Source organism: Acanthochromis polyacanthus, chromosome 4 (genome assembly GCF_021347895.1).
Source record: "Acanthochromis polyacanthus isolate Apoly-LR-REF ecotype Palm Island chromosome 4, KAUST_Apoly_ChrSc, whole genome shotgun sequence".
Taxonomy (NCBI): Eukaryota; Metazoa; Chordata; class Actinopteri; family Pomacentridae; genus Acanthochromis; species Acanthochromis polyacanthus.
In genome coordinates this window covers 37,733,846-37,752,645 of record NC_067116.1, presented here as the reverse complement: position 1 = coordinate 37,752,645, position 18,800 = coordinate 37,733,846, and the positions used below count along the sequence as shown (strand labels likewise).

Genomic DNA, 18,800 nt, shown 5'->3' with positions numbered 1-18,800 from the left:
TAGTGTCCCAACTGGAAGGACTACATAATATTGTTACTGGGCTGAAAGGAAAATCATTGTTAACCAATTCATATGAGAAGTGGTGCCATTGAAATTATAATATTAAACACTTTTTAAAAAACTGTCAAATTGAAGATGGTCAGGCGTAAAAAAAAAAAAAAAAAAAAAAAAATTGCCCCCACTATATTTACTTTTTCATGTGATTGTGTGAGTCTGTGTTGTACATTTACTTGCCTCTGACTTTCACATCTTCTTGTTCTTCCTCAGGTCTTAGTCATGACAACACCTGGATTGGGCTAAACGATCGCACAGTGGAGGACGACTTCCAATGGACTGACAAGATGGACCTGGTGAGGAACAAGCTGTTTGGATTTGTAGTCAGCTGTTGATTCAGTGGAGTTTAAATATACGATACGATACGATACAATACGATACGATAATAAGTACAATACATTACTGAAATAAAGTAGATGAGCTAAAATAAGGTTAGAATTGAACAATCAAAAGTAGTGCTTGTAATTATACTGAGGTAATATGGCAAATGAAATTGAAATATTGCACCTAAAAAAATGAGATGAAAATTCAATATTGATTGTTACATTGACAGTGCTGTACATAAATGTGAAATATTGCACGTGAAAATGACATTACTGCACCTGAAAAATGGGATAAAAACGAAATGTTGCACATGAAAATGACAATAGTGCATGTAAATGTGAAATATTGTACATGAAAATGTGATGTGATCACACATGATACTGAAACTGACATTCACAAACTAGTGAGAAATGTACTACTGCCAATGAGAATGCATCGAACATTCTCTGTTAATAATTTATTCTTAGGGAAAATAGCTTTGGTTTCTTAGGTATTCTGTCTCCGTCTCTTGCAGCAATACGAGAACTGGCGGGAAAACCAGCCCGACAACTTCTTCGCCGGAGGAGAAGACTGCGTGGTTATGATTGCTCATGAAAATGGCAAATGGAATGACGTGCCCTGCAACTACAACCTGCCCTACGTCTGCAAGAAGGGAACAGGTGAGATCAACAGGACGGACGGGGAGGGGAGGAGGGTTCTCTTGTGTCGCTTCAGCAGGTGATTAATATGACTGACAGCGAGTTAAGGAGGCAGAGAGCGGCTGAAGAAGCAAGAGACATCAGATTTTAAAAAGGAAGTAAAAAAAAAATTGGAGTGAAGGAGGCAGAGGGAGAGCGAGGAGAAGGGCAGAGGAGGAACAACCTCACTCTGCTGTCAGGGTTTTAGTCCTTACAGCCTTTAAAGTAAAATCATACTAGAAAGGTGATGAAATATTCCCGAGACTGTGTTTTATTTTTATGTAAAGCAGCTCACAAGTGTTGCAGCCTGTTTCTGTTAAAGTCTGACAGCACAAACCTTCGGGATGATTCTGAACACCCAGACTGTGTCATACTTTACATTAGCGGTGGAAGAGATTAGCACTGAGCCTCTTCAGTCAGTCCGTGCACTTCAGAGTCGCTCTCACCGGCTCCCCGACTTCCATCTCTCATCATCCTCCAGCTCGACATTAGGGAAGTTTTCCATGTCACGCTCCTATCAAGGCTCCATTTCCTCTGCCAAATGTTCTGCTTTAGTACGATGAAGCATGTCTTGAGATGGAAAATGCTTCCTGCTTTTCGTCCGGGAGCAAACTTGGTGGTTGTTTAGCTCTCATAAATGTCGCAACGTCTTCTTCACGTCCCATGTTGCAGCTGACTGGTCTTTGTGCTGGAGTTAGGCCGCCACAAACTCTTTTGAGAGCCTGTTAGGGCTTATTTTTCACCGCACATTTGCATACAGGTCAGATTTCTGACCAGTGCAGAGAAGACAGATGTATAAATAGGAGCTCGGTGGCTGGTTCAGAGAAATACTGGGACACAACAAGATACTGGTGGCTGCGTTGTCACGAGTCTCCCTGGAGCTTTGAAGAGATCAGAGAGTGTATTTATCAAACTGTGTCATGCGTGTAAAAAGGGAAAGTTTGGACATAAGTGACAGATAAAAATAAAAATGCTTCTTTTTTCACCTATTTACAACCTTAAGTAAAGCTACACTGTAGATAATAAATTAAATATGACTGCAGTACAGAGACAGTAATGAACAATGAAGTATTGTTCATATAATACATGAAGCAATGTGTATAATTTATACACTATTTTTGGCTCACTATTTGCATTTTACCATTTGATAGAAGAGTACACTCCTTTTTCTTTTCTTTTTCTATTTCCATTCCACACCGTATTATTTTGCCAATAATGCTATTATTATGTGCGTGCTTGCAAATCCTACATTTTTTGAATTTTGAAGTTTTTATTTGTTCTCATGCAGGCTACTCCTACACTTTGCTGTGAGCAAGTGCACTTCACTGAATGCTTTATTTACTCCAGATAAATAGAGGATTTTCCAAAAATTATTATATCTTTATCTGGAAATACATGTTGATACTACATGAGATTTTGGTTGGGTAATAATTGGTAAATTCAACATTTTTGGGGGCACTTTTTGGAGAATCACGGTGGAAAAACAGCAGGAAGAGGGAGGAGAAAAAGCAACAGATGCAACAAATTAACAAATTAAGTAACAGCATTTCTTTAATAATTAGGCACAGTAAGGAAGTGTGAAGTGGCTTGATAAATGCGCTTCATTATATCAGTTTATTTACGTCAGATAAACAGAAACGACAGGAAAATATATGAGAAAAAGCAAGAGATGCAGCAAACATCAATCATAATCTTATTTTGGACAAGACACTAATGCCTTACAGAGTAGAGAGAACGTATCTGGACATGCATGTTGACAGTAGATGACGTTATTAGTTGGGTAATAATCAGTAAATTTTAAATTCTTGGGGAAATTTTTAAAGAATTACAGCAGAAAACCAACAGGAAGATGCAAGAGATGCAACACTTGATGTCACGAAATGCTCAGAAGCCTCATTTATGGTTATTATCTTGATTTAAGCTCATTTTTTGTGCTCTACCAAGTATAGAGATTCTAACTTTCCTAGCCGTGTGCAACAAGCATCCCTCCTGAATCGCTGCTGCTCTGTTCTTGTATGAAAGAGAAGCTATTTCCCTCACAAGCAAAGGTGTTGCACCACCTCTGATGCAGACTGTCACTCGTCCCCGGCATCCAGCCCACCTCTGACCTTAATCAGTCACTTACAATCAGCAGCATCTTTTCATCTTCCCCTCCGCTTCCCAGTCAGCCTCTTTCTTCACTCCAAGTAAACCCCAAGTACTGTCTTGTCTTATCAGCAGAGTTTTGTCAGCTCCGTGCTGAGTATTCCCCAGCTGATTTCTAATAATCACAGCTCATGTGTTCTGTTTGTCTTCTCGTCACATGAGCCAATCGGACTCCTTGATCAGACGCTTCGGGGGGGGGGGGGGGGGGGGGGGGGGGGGGGGACAGTCGGGGTGCCGTGTAGTGCAGATGGTGATGATTTTTTCTTTTTTTTTTACGGAAAAAAGTGAGACAGTCACCTGATGAGACGGTGGAGGTAACTTGCACAAGCCTCTAATCAGGAATCACACACACTGAACTTTAAAGCTGCTGATTTCATCACATCTCTGATTTTCCACATTCATATTTCAGAAAATGTGGGGAAAAAGTTACCTTGAGCCGTCTCACTGGCTAAATCTTTGCATAGAACCGTAATAAAATGTAGACGTAAGGACTGATGCACTGTGAGGAAGTGATTATGCCACATTCAGCAGCACTTGATTGCTGGATCAACATCATATAGGGGAGGATGAAGAAAAAAGGAAACCTGAAGCGCCGATCCCGTTTTACATTTGCATTTGGATTACAGTGACGAGGGCGTCACACAGCGGTCTGCCTCTGAGCTCCTCCAGCGAGAATGAGAAGAAATTCACCTACAACAGGGCATGTAAGTATTATGAAATTATTCCACTAGTTTTGATGGGTTATTATGCACAGAGGGAGGAAATCTAATTTTGCGTGACATACTCAGCAGACACTCGGAGCGCTTTGGGGAAATGATAGGCTGTTGTCAGCGCCTTCAGCGATTCATGTGTCCACTGGTGTGTAATGCTGTACCATTTCTGAAATGGCATTTTTTAAATAATAGAGGACAATTTATTTCTGTATGAGTAATCGGCTAGCATGCATGTTTTCTGCTATGTGTGAAAAGTGTGTTAGTGAAGCTTCTTAAATGGTTGATATTTTTGTTCCGAAAGGACTGAAGTGTGAGTGAATGTACCCATGTTCCAGTATAGTAATCTTTGTTTTGATTTGTTTGCTAGCACTGATGATGAATCTGTTCCGTCACAGAGAGGACAGATGATGAGGAGAAGATTTCGGCCTTCCTCACCAACCACACCTGAGCAGCTACAAACCTCCCCACAGGACGCCACCTTATCATTTTGTAGACTTTGTTCTTCGACAGCTACATCCTCCACAGGGAGGTGTGTGCACAAGGCCATGACCTGCCACCAGGTCTCTGAGGAGTTTCTCTCTCGCTCTACCGCTACTCTGTTCTTCAGCTCAAAGTCAGGGGGAAAAGTTCAACGTCTTGCAAGTAAACTTAGAGTTAGGTGACTCACATGGCCGTGCAGTGGACCAATGAGTTTGGTCATGTGTTTAATTTCTAAGCAAATTTAAAATGTAATGTTGTGTCATGATGTTAGATTTCTAAACTAAACACCCTCTGGTCCAGCCCCAAAGAATAAAAAGCCCTTTTCAGACATGGGATGGCTTCATCAGTCTGACAAAGTGACAACATTTTGTCAGTTAGACATTGGTCCCTTTTACATTTATATTTGTCTAAATTTTTTAAGACAGACCCATGAAAGTAATGCCACAATGCCCACATATTAGTCATGCTTGTGAGATTTGACAGAACATCAGATGACATAATTCATATAAAGACTCAATAGAAATGCAAAAATGATTCAACTGCAGCTGAAACTGTGACTGTGTGTAACAGCTCTCCTGTCTGAGGTGAACAAAGGTCAGATGCAGATCAGTCTTGTCTCCATGTAGCAGATAATTTAGAATTCTGAGTAATTAATGAAGTCGCTTCATTCCACATTTAGAAATGTGCACAACTCTCTCTCTTTGGAGATGCTTATATTGTTTTTGCTGCTGTCTGATGCTGCAGGTCATTAATAAACTCAGTGAATAGACTGGAAACAACCAACTAAACTTTGGTTCATGTTAAAACATTTTGTCACCACCCTAATTACATTTATTATAGACGAGTCTCATTATTCTGACCTGTTATTGTCTGACATTTCCCTTTGGAGTAGATGTCAAACTGTAGAGCAAGGTTAATGAGAAATGTGTTTTATGATTTTGACATGGAAACTTTTGCCATTTAGGGATGTCTTTGAACCAATATTGATGCTACAATGTGGGAAAGGCCTTCAACAAATCACATCTCACAACTCGAAGAACATCGCTTGTGCCTGGCCTATCCATTAAAGTTACAGGGTGCAGTTCAGACTTGTGCCCAGGTGCAAGTGAAATGTTACTGGGTCCGACTGTTTAAAACTGCCATCACAGCTTTTACAGAAAACGGAGCAGGATGCTGATTCAGACATGAGACCAACATGCCATCAGACTAATGGAAGAAATACATGTCTGAAAGGGACTAAAAGTATGAAAGTGGAGTCTGATTTCTCTTCTAATTGTAGTGATTTTCTTTGATGCAAATAAAATTTAAAGACATCCTCCATCTGGTTTTTGTCTTTTTGTTTAATTACATGATAACTATACCTTTGGTATGCAAAAGTCTTGATTATGAAGCCAAGAATGAGAAAAATCCAAGAGTATACTGTAAAAAAATAATAATAATCATGGTTTTTCACAGTATTGTTAAATTACAGAGATCTAGTGAATTCACAGAAAAAAAAGTTAGTTTACACATTACCTGTTAAAAACCAGAGCAAAATTGCACATAATGGCCACATCAAAAATCCTTCTTTTGCAAATAGTAATTTGTTCTGTTATAGTATGTTACTGTAAAATTACACTATTTTCACTGTATTTAAAGCAGCAAAAATATTGCTATTTAACAGACATTTACTGTTTTTTTAAATAAAATTATGTACAGTATGCTGTGCATGACTTTATGTATGTAAACTGACGAAAACTGCCGGGAACTTCGTAGGTTTTGGCAATTCACAGGGCTGATAATCTGGCTTTTTATGGCGTAGTAAGGATTCAAAAATGGTGTAAAGCCTTTTATCTTTATTTTAGAGATTTTTCCTGTTTTGTTAAATTAAAGATAATACCTGGTAAAATAACAGAAAAAAATATAAGTTTACATTTTGACTGTAAAAGAAAGAAAAGAAAATCAGCTAAAACTGTCTTTATTTTGCTGCCTTTAGTTGAACCATTTTTACAGCTTTTAAATGTCACAGTATTACACCACTTGTAATATTCTTTGTCTGGCACCTTTGCTGTCAGATTTTCACAGTTTTTTAACGCATTTTTTAGTCTGCAGTGTAAACACACTGCTATCTATGGTAGTTTTTTTAAGCCATGTTTTTTTTCCATCCTGTGAAACAAAACCAGTAGGTCTCAGCAGCTGTCACTGGCAATATTCACACAAACAAGCGTTACAATTTATTTCACAAACAACACTGAATTTATCCACTCACTCCCAGTGGTATGTTGCAGGCAATGCTCACCCTTTGGTATCTCTCTGATTCGTTCTAACGTGATTGCCGGTAGGTGTGCGGATGCTTTGAGGCCATAAAGGAGTGCTGAGAGGAACCAGCATCTAACTGTCTGCAGCTTCTCCAGTTACACTAATACACACTGACTGCTCACTGCCACACAGGCACAAAGGCAGCAAAAATACCTTGAGAAACTTGCAGTTTACACCAAACATGCACACATCTATTGTACTACAAGCACTTGTATGCATGGAGGAGTGCTGCGTGTTACATTGAGTAATTTGACTGATGCCTTACATCAGCTGTGTCATTAGTAAACTTCACACACAGTGCATTCTGTATTGGAGATTCTGAACCTGTTCTCCAAAACCCCAGATTTATATTTTAGCAATTCAAGTCACAGCTTAAAAGTCTGAGTAATGCCTTTGGTGCATTTTGTAAAGTACATTTTTATGAGCTTCCCCCCCAAAAAAACCCCATCTTGCTAGTAACCCTGTACGTCCTTTAGGCTTTTTTCTACAAAGGCCTTTTCCGACTCCCGTAAAATCGTGGCTCCGTTTGATTTTTCTGAGTTTAGTGACATTTTCTTTCATCCCCACTTCAGTACTTTCTGCCTCAGCTTGCCCCCACTGTGAGAAATCATTCAGCAACATACATAGGTGAAGGCTAATGGAGAACTACCTTTTAGCCTTCCATTTGTGCCGAGTCAGTGATCGTCTCAAGTGAGCGGGGAAGTGCTTTTTGCCCCTTTCCTTCCACAACACATTAAACTGTAAATGTGGCATTAAACCTTTCATCAGAGTTAATGACATTGCTTTCCCTTATTAAGAATTTAAGAGGTATTAGGACAAGGACAAGGGAATTAAGTAGGATTGTAAACATTTTCTGATTGCTGATAAAGTCCTCTCCTGACTTCTTTTATCCCTGAAGTGTGTAAATGACTTTCAAGCATGGAATCAGTGGTAGTTTTTGGTGTTGACAAAATAGGATCTGTGACCCTTAACACTTCTGGTTAGTTTTCTTAGTCTTGGTTTTCTTTTTGAAAGGACTTCAAGCTGGGTCTTAGTCGTGGAGTGGAGTCAGGTTGGTTCACAGGAAATGTGGTCATGGAATAAATTTTTGCCATCAGAAACATGAAAACTGATAAAATAGCATGAATTGTTGATCTGATTCCTTAGATTGGAATGAGGCCTAATCAGCACATTCTTGACTGATAGATACCAAGAAGAACCTAAGCCCCATCCTTTGTTGATGTCCGCTGTGTTAGAAAATTGGGTAACTTGACATGGACAGCAATATCAATCAATATTTGTAAAGAAGGAAGTCATTTACATTCAGTTCACTTTCTGGTGGTTAGGCATTCATATCGCTGGCAAAACCACAATATCAGTGCATGATATAGGCCGTGAAAGCAACACTTTGTTTTTGCTATTGGGATGCAGGAACATTGTCCTAATTGATCCTGGCTTGAAATTGCATATATGCGCTCGCTGGATGTCATTAAATCTCACTAAAGACTTTGTCCTCGTGGCCCTTTACTGACTGATCTAGGGCTGGGCAATAAATAGAAATAATTCGATTAATTCCCCTTTTTAAAACCTGACGATTTGAAAATTTGCCAAATCGTCAAATCGAGGCGAGCTTAAATATATAGCAATACAGATTCTTCTTCTGCCTTTCACAACTTGTGCACTGGCGTTTGCTTCCGCCTCTCATGTCCTTCTGCCACAACACTCACACCGCCGTCATGGCAGACAGAACAGCAGACGAAGAGTTGGTCGCGAGAAAAGGGCCTCATGTTACATCGATTATATGGAAGTGGTTCGGCTTTGACAAGACTGACACAGAGCAAACTGTAGTCATGTGCAAGGTTTGCAAAAGTACTGTGAAAACAAAAAGTAGCAGCACAACTAACCTCTTTCAGCACCTCCGGCAGAGGCATCCTAAAGAATGGGTAGAGTGCCCACAGCTATGGGAGTGCGGCATGGCTAGCACTAGCCATAGCAAACAGACCGCAAAGAAACAACAAAAATCGATTAAAATCGTAATTGTCCAAGATGACTAAAAAAATCGCAATTTTATTTTTTGGCCATATCGTCCAGCCCTAGACTGAACTCCTACTAATTCTCTGCTTACCGATGCCTTCTGCTCTGCCTCCTTTAATCGCTGTAGTAATATATACGGAAAGAGGCAGAACCAGGTACTACAGCCAATCTACAATATTTGAAATGTGCATGATGGTTTTATGTAGGGAAATGGCATTGAATATCAATTTTCTCTTATATGTTGCAGATCAGTGACATGTTTGTTATTGCTAAGAAAAAATAACAAATGTGTGTAAATCTGTTAAGATTAATATTAAAAAAAAAAAACCTACAGTGAAGGGAAAGGTTTGGGACCCACAGCACTGAAGCTTCTAGCTACAGTGAACAGTCCACTGCTAGCCTGTCTACCTACTTTGATCAGTCACAAAATTTAAACCATCTGCCTAATATTGTATAGGTCTTCTGTGGGCGTCCTGTGGTGTCTGGCATTGGGACATTGGCAGCAGATCCTTTGCATCACCTGAATTATAGGGTGGGTTTTTGGGGTGTTGTGTGAAGTCTTGTCTTGTTTGGAGGATACCACTGCCTTTGAGGAGGGAAGTTGCTACGGTTGAGGTTCAGTTGGTCTAGAACACTGTTTAGGTGGGTGGTATGTGTGAAAGTTTTATCCACATCAGTGCCGGTTCCGAAGGTTTCCCAGCAGAACGTTGCATTGCACAATCAATGTTGTTTGCCCATCACTGACTTTAAAGTTGTGGCTGATCACATAGAAATACAAGGTGATGCCCCAAAAAATGTCTATGATATTGATGTGCATAAAGTTGAAAACAAGAAGGCATTTGAGCTTCAGCTGCAGGAATTCTATCAAGAATTCCCAAAGTAGCAACACACTCGCCCACTGCCTCCGCCAGAGGAGATTGGCACCCCTGACAGGAGAGTTAAAATATCGCTGAAGTTGTTTGAGTGCTTCCTTGAGGCTTGTCCACCCTGTCAGTCTCTGACCGGAGTGTCAGTCCTCCCTCCATCTCAGCTTGTGTAAACATTCCTCTGATTCTGCCTCCACTCTTTATACGTCTAAAACGCCGTGTTACTTTGACAGGCGCCCACTCTCTTGGACAGGCACTCTGTCCTGCAGACACTAAATCCACATTTTTGGTTTTTGAGCTGTGAGTGGTGTTGTGAGAGATGTTTTTCACCAAGTTATACTCCTGCAGTGTTGCAACAAAGCTATCAGGGACACTGAAATGCTTTAGCGAGGCTGGCTGATGAGGTGAATCCATTAAAAGTCATGTATGTGCTCCTTTATAAAATATATACTAATCACACAGCAGGGGATGTAAATAAACAAGAGCAGGCAACCTGATTAATATTCTGTGCTTTTCTGCCTCTACAGTGCTTTGCGGCGCACCTCCCACTGTGGATAATGCCTTCCTGATTGGTCGGAAGCGTTCCCACTATGACATCCACTCGGTGGTGCGCTACCAGTGCGCCGACGGCTTCCTGCAGCGCCATGTGCCCACTGCTAAGTGTCGCGCCAACGGCAAGTGGGACCGACCCAAAATCATCTGCATAAAATGTGAGTTTGTACACAGCAGGGTTTTCACAGAGCTGGACCACAGACAGCAAGACTTAAAGCTGCATTGAGTCATCTTCACATTTCTGTTGTGTTATTTTTAGAACTAACAATGTGCATGCTAAATATAAAACTTCTGCTGGTGACACTTTAGGACCAAAACTCCTGCATGAATTGCCCTCGAGAGCTGCTGTCACCATCAGGCTTCCCATTCGTGCTCTTATTGTTAATAACTTCAAGAAAGAAAGAAAAAAAAAAAGATTACCATGGTTGCAGCCTGAATTAAATCCCCCTGTGCATGCTTAGAAGTGGCAGAGTATCCTTTGAAGTGTTTTCTGCTTGAGGTGGGATTTTTTTTCCTCCCTCTTTAAGACTTCTCAAAACAAATTTTTACAACAGGTTGACACCTCATGCAATAGAATAGGCGTGTGCTAGAAAGTAAAGTGAAAAAGCACAAAATCTGATTTTCTAGATGGCATAAAGTGATGACTTTGCAGTGTCATTGCAGAAACTACCTCTTACTTTTACCCTGCAGAATCTAAAATCTGCTCCTTTTATTCCACCGCTTTTGTAAGTCTAGAGTTTTGAATTAACTTCACTAAGTGTGAGTCAGTCTGGCAGAATTGACAAAGTAGATGTCATAGCTTTTCACTGTAATTTCTTGCTTCTTCAGAGGACACACAAAGGGTTGATATGTGTATAAATATTCACTAAACCAAGCTGCGTATTTCACTTCCCTCTCCGCTCACACTGTGACAGTAATGATGAAATACTGAAATAATGTAGCTTCTGTTCAAAGTGATAAAAATTCCTTTGCTTATGACTCTTTATCTTTGGACAGAGTTGTTTTTATGGCCCAGAGTTATAACGTTGTTATCATTCATTGCAGACGACATTTCTTTGTTGGCAAACCCAGAAAAGGGACGGAGCCATCTAATTTGGCAGTACACCCCAGGAACGAGCTTACACTGAGGCTGAGAGTGGGTGGCTAGCTCAGTGTGCCCTTGCTAAAGGCACCCAGTCTACTGAATGTGAGATAAAACAGATTCCCTCAGTGGTGGAAACAGTTAAACCATCCACAGAGAACATGTGGTTTTGACCTTCCTTGCTTTTTTGATCCTTTTCCTTCTTCACCCCGTACCTGGTTTCACCTCCATCCGACTACTTTCTGACGCTCATCGGTGATTCATCTCCCCTCTTACATCACTTTTCCGCTCTCGCCTTTCATCCTATTCCATCTCTGACATGCTCCTTTAATAAATTGTCTGCCCTTTTCCTTTCCCTTTTGTGTGTGTGTGTGTGTGTTTTTTTCTCTCTCCACCAGCCCGGCGAGCCCACCGTTACCGGCGCCACCACCACAAGGGCAGGAGGGAGCGCAGGAAGCACAAGAGGCACGGCCACAGAGATGGAGGCCACCACGGAGGAGAGCCGGGCCAGGGCCACAACCACGCCCACTTCTGAACCAAAAAATAACATCCACCCTTTCCTTTTTCTGTCCTCTGCCGCCGACTGCGGTTTGCCTGTTCTCCCTGTCGACCCCCATTTCCCCCAAAACACTACTTCACAGCTCAAAACTCTCTTCCCAATCCTCCCCAACCCCCTCTCCCAGCCCTGCACTACACTGTCCTGCCATCAGCTCCACCTCCGGCTCTCCGAGTCACCCTGCATCATAATCAGCCGTGAGGCCTGCCAGAGTGCTGCCAGGCGTCACCAGGACAATAACGAATCCCTTTGTTACTCCCCCCTTTTTTCACTTTCCTCTCTCTGCTTTACTTTTTTCTGCTCTTGTCTGTCCCCCCTCACCTCCCCCCGCCCCCCTTACGACCCACTTACTCTCCCTCTGAGCTCAACCATGACCTGAAACATGGGGCTATGCTGACCTGTTTTTGGAAAAAAAAAAGAAGAAAAAATTCCTTCGAGATCTGCACCGAAAAATTCTTTTGGAGAGAAGTGGTTTAGTGCAAAACTGTAAATAGGGACGACATCACTGAGAAACGCCGTATCGAAATCAGAGGAGTCAAGGAAGACATCGTGTTGTTGACTTTAGCCTTTTTGTCTGTTGAACACAAGTTATTTTCTACGAATACTCAGTGTTTGTTTCTTGACTCTGCTGCTTTTGGTTTGCTCTTTGTAAGACATTGTACTTGACTCCAAGCGACACTGGAGTTATTCTGAAACAGATTTAATTGAGTTCTTTTGAACCAGATGTAACTGAATTATTTGATTGTTAGCATTGTATCTTCTTGTCAGTGTAAAATGGTTACTTTAGATCAGATGCTGAAACCCCCAGAGGAAAATGGAAAAACACATGACATCTCAGTGCAGCTTCACCACAAACGGCTCCACAACCTGTCGTGGTCAAAGGTTAATATAAAAGTTTGGTGTTGGTTTGTCTCAACTCAGCTCAGAAATGTGTTTTTTAGAATTTGTTGGCATATGAAAAAGTGAACTAGTCAGAGTGATGCAGCAGGATGAAGCGCTCAAGTCGCATTTTTTATTGTTTATTACACCACAGTATTAGTACGTTGAAAGAGAGCAGAAACCGGCCAATTACTGCATTAGTAAGGAGTGTTAGGCCCCGTCCACACGAAGACGAAACGCTGAACAGTTTCAAAAACGATCGCTGTAAAGACGAAGGCGTCTCAGAAAATCTATGCGTCTCCACAAATGCACTCGATACACATGGAAATGCTGTAAAACACATGCCAGACCTCTAGGGGCGCTGTAACAATATGACGGACACACGCGCAAACAGAAGAAAAAAACTGTGGGCATGCGCACTTGCGGCAAAAGTTGTAAACAGAGAGCTTCATCAGCACATTTGCTACACTGTACGCCGCCATTGTTGTTGTCGTGGCCGCGTGTGGCGCATGTGTGTCAATGAAGATACGAAACTATGACGCAAGCGTTTCTGAAAAGCAGCGGATCGCCCTTACACACAGAGCTGCGTAAACTGTGTTTCAAAATCTTTCCACTCTGGAACCCATTTTCAAAAATGATCGTTTACAGACCCCCAAAACACCGTCTTCGTGTGGATGATACGCAGATTCGGCAAGAAACTTACGCGTTTAGACCTCGTTTCGCCTTCGTGTGGACGGGGCTTTATTCTTACTGGTCTGTTGTTAATTGTTAACGATTCCCTTGAAGGCGACATGAAGGTCAGGGTGAGCCGATCAAAAATGTAAAAAAGATGACACTAGAAACTGTAAATCTGGTAATTGTCTATATGGTAAAAATTTCTACTAATAGATATCATCATGAAACATCCCCACTTCATCACTTATACTAAGACTATTGTTTTTGTCATATACCATTTCTGAGTTATTATGTTTAATATATGCAAGTAAGGTATTATTCCACCAATTTCTCATACGATTTCAGAACAAAACTCGAGACGTTGGAAAAAGCAAAGTTCATTTCATTTTGCTGGCATATTGGAGTGGAAGGTTTTCACACCGGAGGTTTGAATATCTCTTCTATATCACTCCATGAATCAAAAAATACTTTCAACAGCAACAGTGAAAAATGAATTGTTGCCATGTTTATGGGTTTCAAATGAGGCTGCGTATGATATAAGAACAAACCCCACTGCAGAAACCCTCCGATGTGGGTGTTTGTAAGTGCTATAGAACTCTGAGATTTCGGGCTCAGAGTTTGAGAAGAAACAACGCATTTACTGGCAAACGGTTCAACCGAAAGTTCCCCAGCTGACTACGTTTAGGGGGTTGTTTTTCCTTTTTCAAGATTCCTGACATTTAAAGTTTTAATATGGAAATGAGGTATTCTTTCATTAAATGTGCTAATTTGCAGAAAACTCACCTACATGTGCATGTTCTTTCCATAACTCCAAAAGAAGACATGTCATGCAAGCAAAATATCCCAAAATTTTCCTGTAGTGTCTTGCCTTAAATCTACCGCACAAATCAACTGTGGAGTTGCACAAACTTTCCCAAAGTAGTTTGGTGCATCCAGGCTAAATCTTGTAAACTATTCTCTCCCCAATAGTTTTTCAACGCAGCAAGATGTTAATACAGAAACCTGCATTCATTGATTTGAATTTTTTTATAAACTGAGATCAGCAGAACCGGCTGGGAACCCAACATTGACATATTATCACCTTATGGCAAACTGTCGCTTATTTTGACATCCGGCACATATGGAGCGACATTAGCATTAGTTGGAATTGTGCTTCTTGTGTCGGCCACCTTGCAAATGTACATTTACTAACTTTATGAGAAGTTTTTTGCTGAAAACAGCTGTTCACCATGACCAATGAGACTGAATCAAAAAGCAAAGTTGCCAGGAGACAAACTGCAAAATGATGTTTTTGGTGGGTTTGTCACCACAATCATCCCCTTTTACATGACATTTAATCATTTGATCCATTGTCAGCATAGCCGTATTAATCAGGGGGCTTAAGATGGACGTTTTTGTCGTTTACACTGCTCCGTCTGAAGCAGAATGTGTTGGATATGTGGTGGCGAACGGCTCTCTGTCAAACCATGAAGCAAAGCTTTGCAAACAGGGTATTTGGATGAATATGAGGCAGAGGAGACACTGAGCTCTGGTTCATCTCAGTGTGTGTACTCATGACTGAGGACATTGACAGTGGCTGAGGCCCAAGCGGATGATGATAGAAAAGGTCAGCAGCGATTAAGGCTCACCATTTCTGGGGCAGACAGTCTCACAGCTGTTCACACCTGAGCTCGCTGCTCCTGCGTGTCCTGCTTTAAAGAGGGGATTGAGACGGATAGAACAAGCGCTTTGCTCTCTTTTCCTTTCCCCTTTACTGCCGGGTTAAATTGCTGTTTTTTAAAGCCGGCACTTGAGGTCAGAGCTTCTGGGATTACGCCCCAACCACTGACTCCGGCACTTCTATCCTTTATGTGTCTCCACCTTGTTATGCTTTTTCACCACCTCTGCGCTTTCATCCGTCTTCTTCACTCGACATCCTTTCCTTTTTCACAATAGAAAGCAAGTGGATGATAAGCACACCAAAATGCAGTTTAACCTGCGCTTTATTGGGGGAAGAGTACACTCAGGGTTTTTCAGCAGCCTATCTTAGAAAAGAGAAAGCGGGATCGGGTTGTTTAAAGTCACATGAGGTAAGAAAATCCATCCCGGGCACATTAATTCCCTGCCTTTGTTTGTCTCCTCTCACCTTGGCAATGACAACACTCCTGTGCACAGAGAAGAATGGTGAACCTGCACCTCGGTATCAGTTTAATTAATCTACCGCATGCCTAATTAACAAGTTGCATTATCTGCTGAAGCACAGAGCCGCGATGACAAGGGGAGGGGTTGACGGACAGCCAGGGGAAGGCATAAGGTGACGGACGGGAGGCCCAGACAACCGTCAAACCCCTGTCGCTCCGTAGATGTCAAACTGACACAAGCTTCTCTTATTTCTTTCTTTTCTGCCTTTTCCTGGAAAATGGATAGACCACAGGTGGATGAATGAAAGGGCAGACAAGGAGCTGCTCTCACAGTAAATCAAATCAGAGTTGACGCCCAGAGACAGTGTAATTACAGTTGTGTAAAGGTTCAGGTGTGCCAGGGCTACAACAGAGCATGATAAGATGATATGGGAGTGAAACTGTGAAAACTGTGAAAGCTTGGATAAAATTTAATAAGATTAGTGAGGAAATAAATGAGTCAGACTGTGTTGAGATTTAAAAATGACTTCTGCAGCTATCCTCTGCAGAGATTATTAGGCGTCCAGCAGAAATGCCACAAATTTATGCACATTTTTAATCCCTAGCGAGTTGGTACGAGTGGATTTCATATTGATAATGATCTGTCGTTTAGTTAAAAGTTTGAGAATCCTAAAGTAAAATAGACAGCACATAAAAAGCTGTGTTTGGTTTGAGCTGAGCTGTGTGTGTTTTGTCTCTGTAAGTGAACAGTTGGCTTTTGCCACATCCTCTGGGACTTGACCGGACTTTTAAAGGCCTTTCTCTGCAAAAACACTCTCTCAATGCACTCAAATCGCACATTCTTTATGGGGTTTTTTTCCGCTTGAAACTTCAAACCGTGTCTGCCTCTCTTATCGCTTTTTGACTCCCACCTCTTTTAATCTCCTCCACTCCTCTCCCCTTTTTCCTCGTCAGGCTTTCTAGCCGGAGCCCCGAGGGCAGGCAAACAGACAGTGACAAAGCCTTATAATTGCGAGTCTTAATTATGAAGATGAGTGAGTTAACGGAGGCTCCTGCCATTTTCCTCTTGGCTCAGTAGCGAGCGGCGTGCCTGAGGGCAGAGCAGCGGGGCAAACCATTGAACATCTTCACAGCCAGCAGGTCTCCTCTCAGGCTGAGCCACCTTTTGTAATTGTCACCCAGTCGTTCATCTCACTCACAGCTGAGTTCAGCAGAGATGAAATGTGAGCTGGAAGCAGGTGTCTGGTTGACACAGCACGACAGAAGTGAGCGCAGCAGCATTCCTAAACACCAATATAATCTTAATTTCATGCTAAAATCTTAATATTTAAGCATGAAATTGCAGTAAATAAACTGATATTGCAAGAGAAACAACTTGAGTGTTTGGAAATGCTGTTGTTGTGAAAACTTTAGGTTTTCCTAATCTATTATAGCAGGACAGAACTGCTAAAAATTCCTGCACAGCATCCAGCAACAGGAAGTGAGGAAGTACCTGTAACAACACATAATAATGTATGCTACTTGCCTTGGATTTAACCCTTAAACTCTTCGAAAATCAACTCTTTTTTTTTTAACGTCGCTACCATGTCAAAATGAGGGTTTTTTTGGTACCATAAGCAAATAAAGCATTTCCACAGTGAAACCGCAGTGAACCAATGAGAGTCTCATAAACCCAGATATAGACTTCATGGATTTCATGTGTAACAAATCTAAAGAACCAATCCCGTCTACTTGCGCCATGATCCTTTCTGTACCATTATTCCTCTTCAGAATTGCTTTCTGGGTCCAACAATTTGTAGCATTGTGTAGTTTTGCAGTGTTTTTGGAGCTGGATGAGGCAGGGAACTATGTCGAGGCATTTCAAGGAAGGAAGGGAATGTTTTCATGGGAAAAAATTGCAACTTTGATGCACAGAGATGAGTTCTTAGGGGTTACCTCAACAGCCGGAGAGGGACTTGAAATGCAAAAGTTCATTGTAATTAAAGATCTTCGAGGAATTCGAAGGTTGACAGGTGCAGTATGAATTGTTAAGGCTGTGAAGATGAACGATAGCTCTTCTTGGTTGACGGGACGACGTAGCCCAGCATCAACAACAGCTCGATGTGTTTCCAGGAGGACAGAAGAGCTGAAAATTTGTTTTAGGACTTCTCTTTGCCAGCTTCATATCCATTCAGTGAAACAAATGGCAGGTGACCAATTCGGGTGCATGTGGAAGAGTGCAGATCTCACATTTTGGGTCTCTGAAAATTGAGAATCTGTCCTTCTTATACGAGCTGTCGAAGCTCTCCGTCGACTCGATGCATTAAAAGTCGGCACTCGTCAGTAATGACAGCCTGATAAGAGCAGTGGAGGCTGCTGTCCTTCCTCACTCACTCACACACAGACAGACGATTGATTTCATGATTAGGTCGTCTGTCTTGGGTTCCTTATTAAGTCTGTCGATGGCATTGACGGCACAGTAGCATCGACCGACCGCTAAATGATAGGAAAGCAGACTGTCATAGTTCACAGCACTCCTCCTCTGCTCCCATGTGAACACTTAGGTTGTGTACTCTGCCGTGTAAATACTCAGATTATCATTTACATCCCCCACTTCCTTTCTTCTTCTTCCTATCTGCATCTCATCAGACTTTTTAAAACTTTATCTTCTCCTGCTGCATCACTTCTTCACTGTGCAGGCTCCCCCTAGCAGTATTTGTATAATATTCTCTGTCTGATACTGAGTTGAGACAATTTATCATTGTCAGGAAAAGGGTTGTATTCTGTTGGGATGGATGGATGAATGGAGACGTGTTACTGCGGGAGAATGAAGAAACGACAGAGCTGAATCCGATGACAAACGCTCCCTTTTTTTCCCTCTTCTGTGATACAAACACGACAGTTTTTCTATTTTTGTTTTTTTTGTAAATCCATTTAAACTCTGGGTGTGTTTGTTGCTTAGCCTCTCTGGGCCATATTCACACAGCCTCTGTAGAGCCCAAATCCCCTCATTCTTTCTATTCCTCCTGCTGACACTGTTTTTAAGCTGCTGCATCTGAAAAACCGAGACACTTGCTTCAGTCAACACTCTGCAGGACGGCTGGAAGCGAGGTGATGCTTTACCATACAGACAAACATCACCTCTTTTTGACTCTGTTCTTCTGCACAGCTCTCCAGTTCGCAGTGAGCTGTGTCTTACGTGTTCAAGCTGACTTCGAAGAGGCACAAAATAACAGCAGCCGAGCTCGTGTAAAGCTGTGTGAATGTGGTCCACAAGTATTTATCCATATTTATTGATGTATGTTCTTATGAATTCCAGTCCTGTCACTGTATTATATTCTTTACAAGACAAATGATCATTAAAGGAAACCCTTGTTTGGATCCGTTA

The 18,800-nt window shown here is 41.6% G+C and overlaps 1 protein-coding gene across 1 annotated transcript in view; it reads left to right on the top strand.

Annotated features, from left to right (window-relative positions):
- The window catches only part of ncanb (neurocan b), a 191,019-nt gene extending 172,219 nt beyond the window's left edge, over window positions 1-18,800 (top strand). The window contains 4 exon segments of the mRNA XM_022192043.2: window positions 268-350; window positions 893-1,037; window positions 10,098-10,280; window positions 11,602-18,800. Of these exon segments, the coding sequence (XP_022047735.2) occupies window positions 268-350; window positions 893-1,037; window positions 10,098-10,280; window positions 11,602-11,738 (548 nt within the window). The 3' untranslated portion in view covers window positions 11,739-18,800.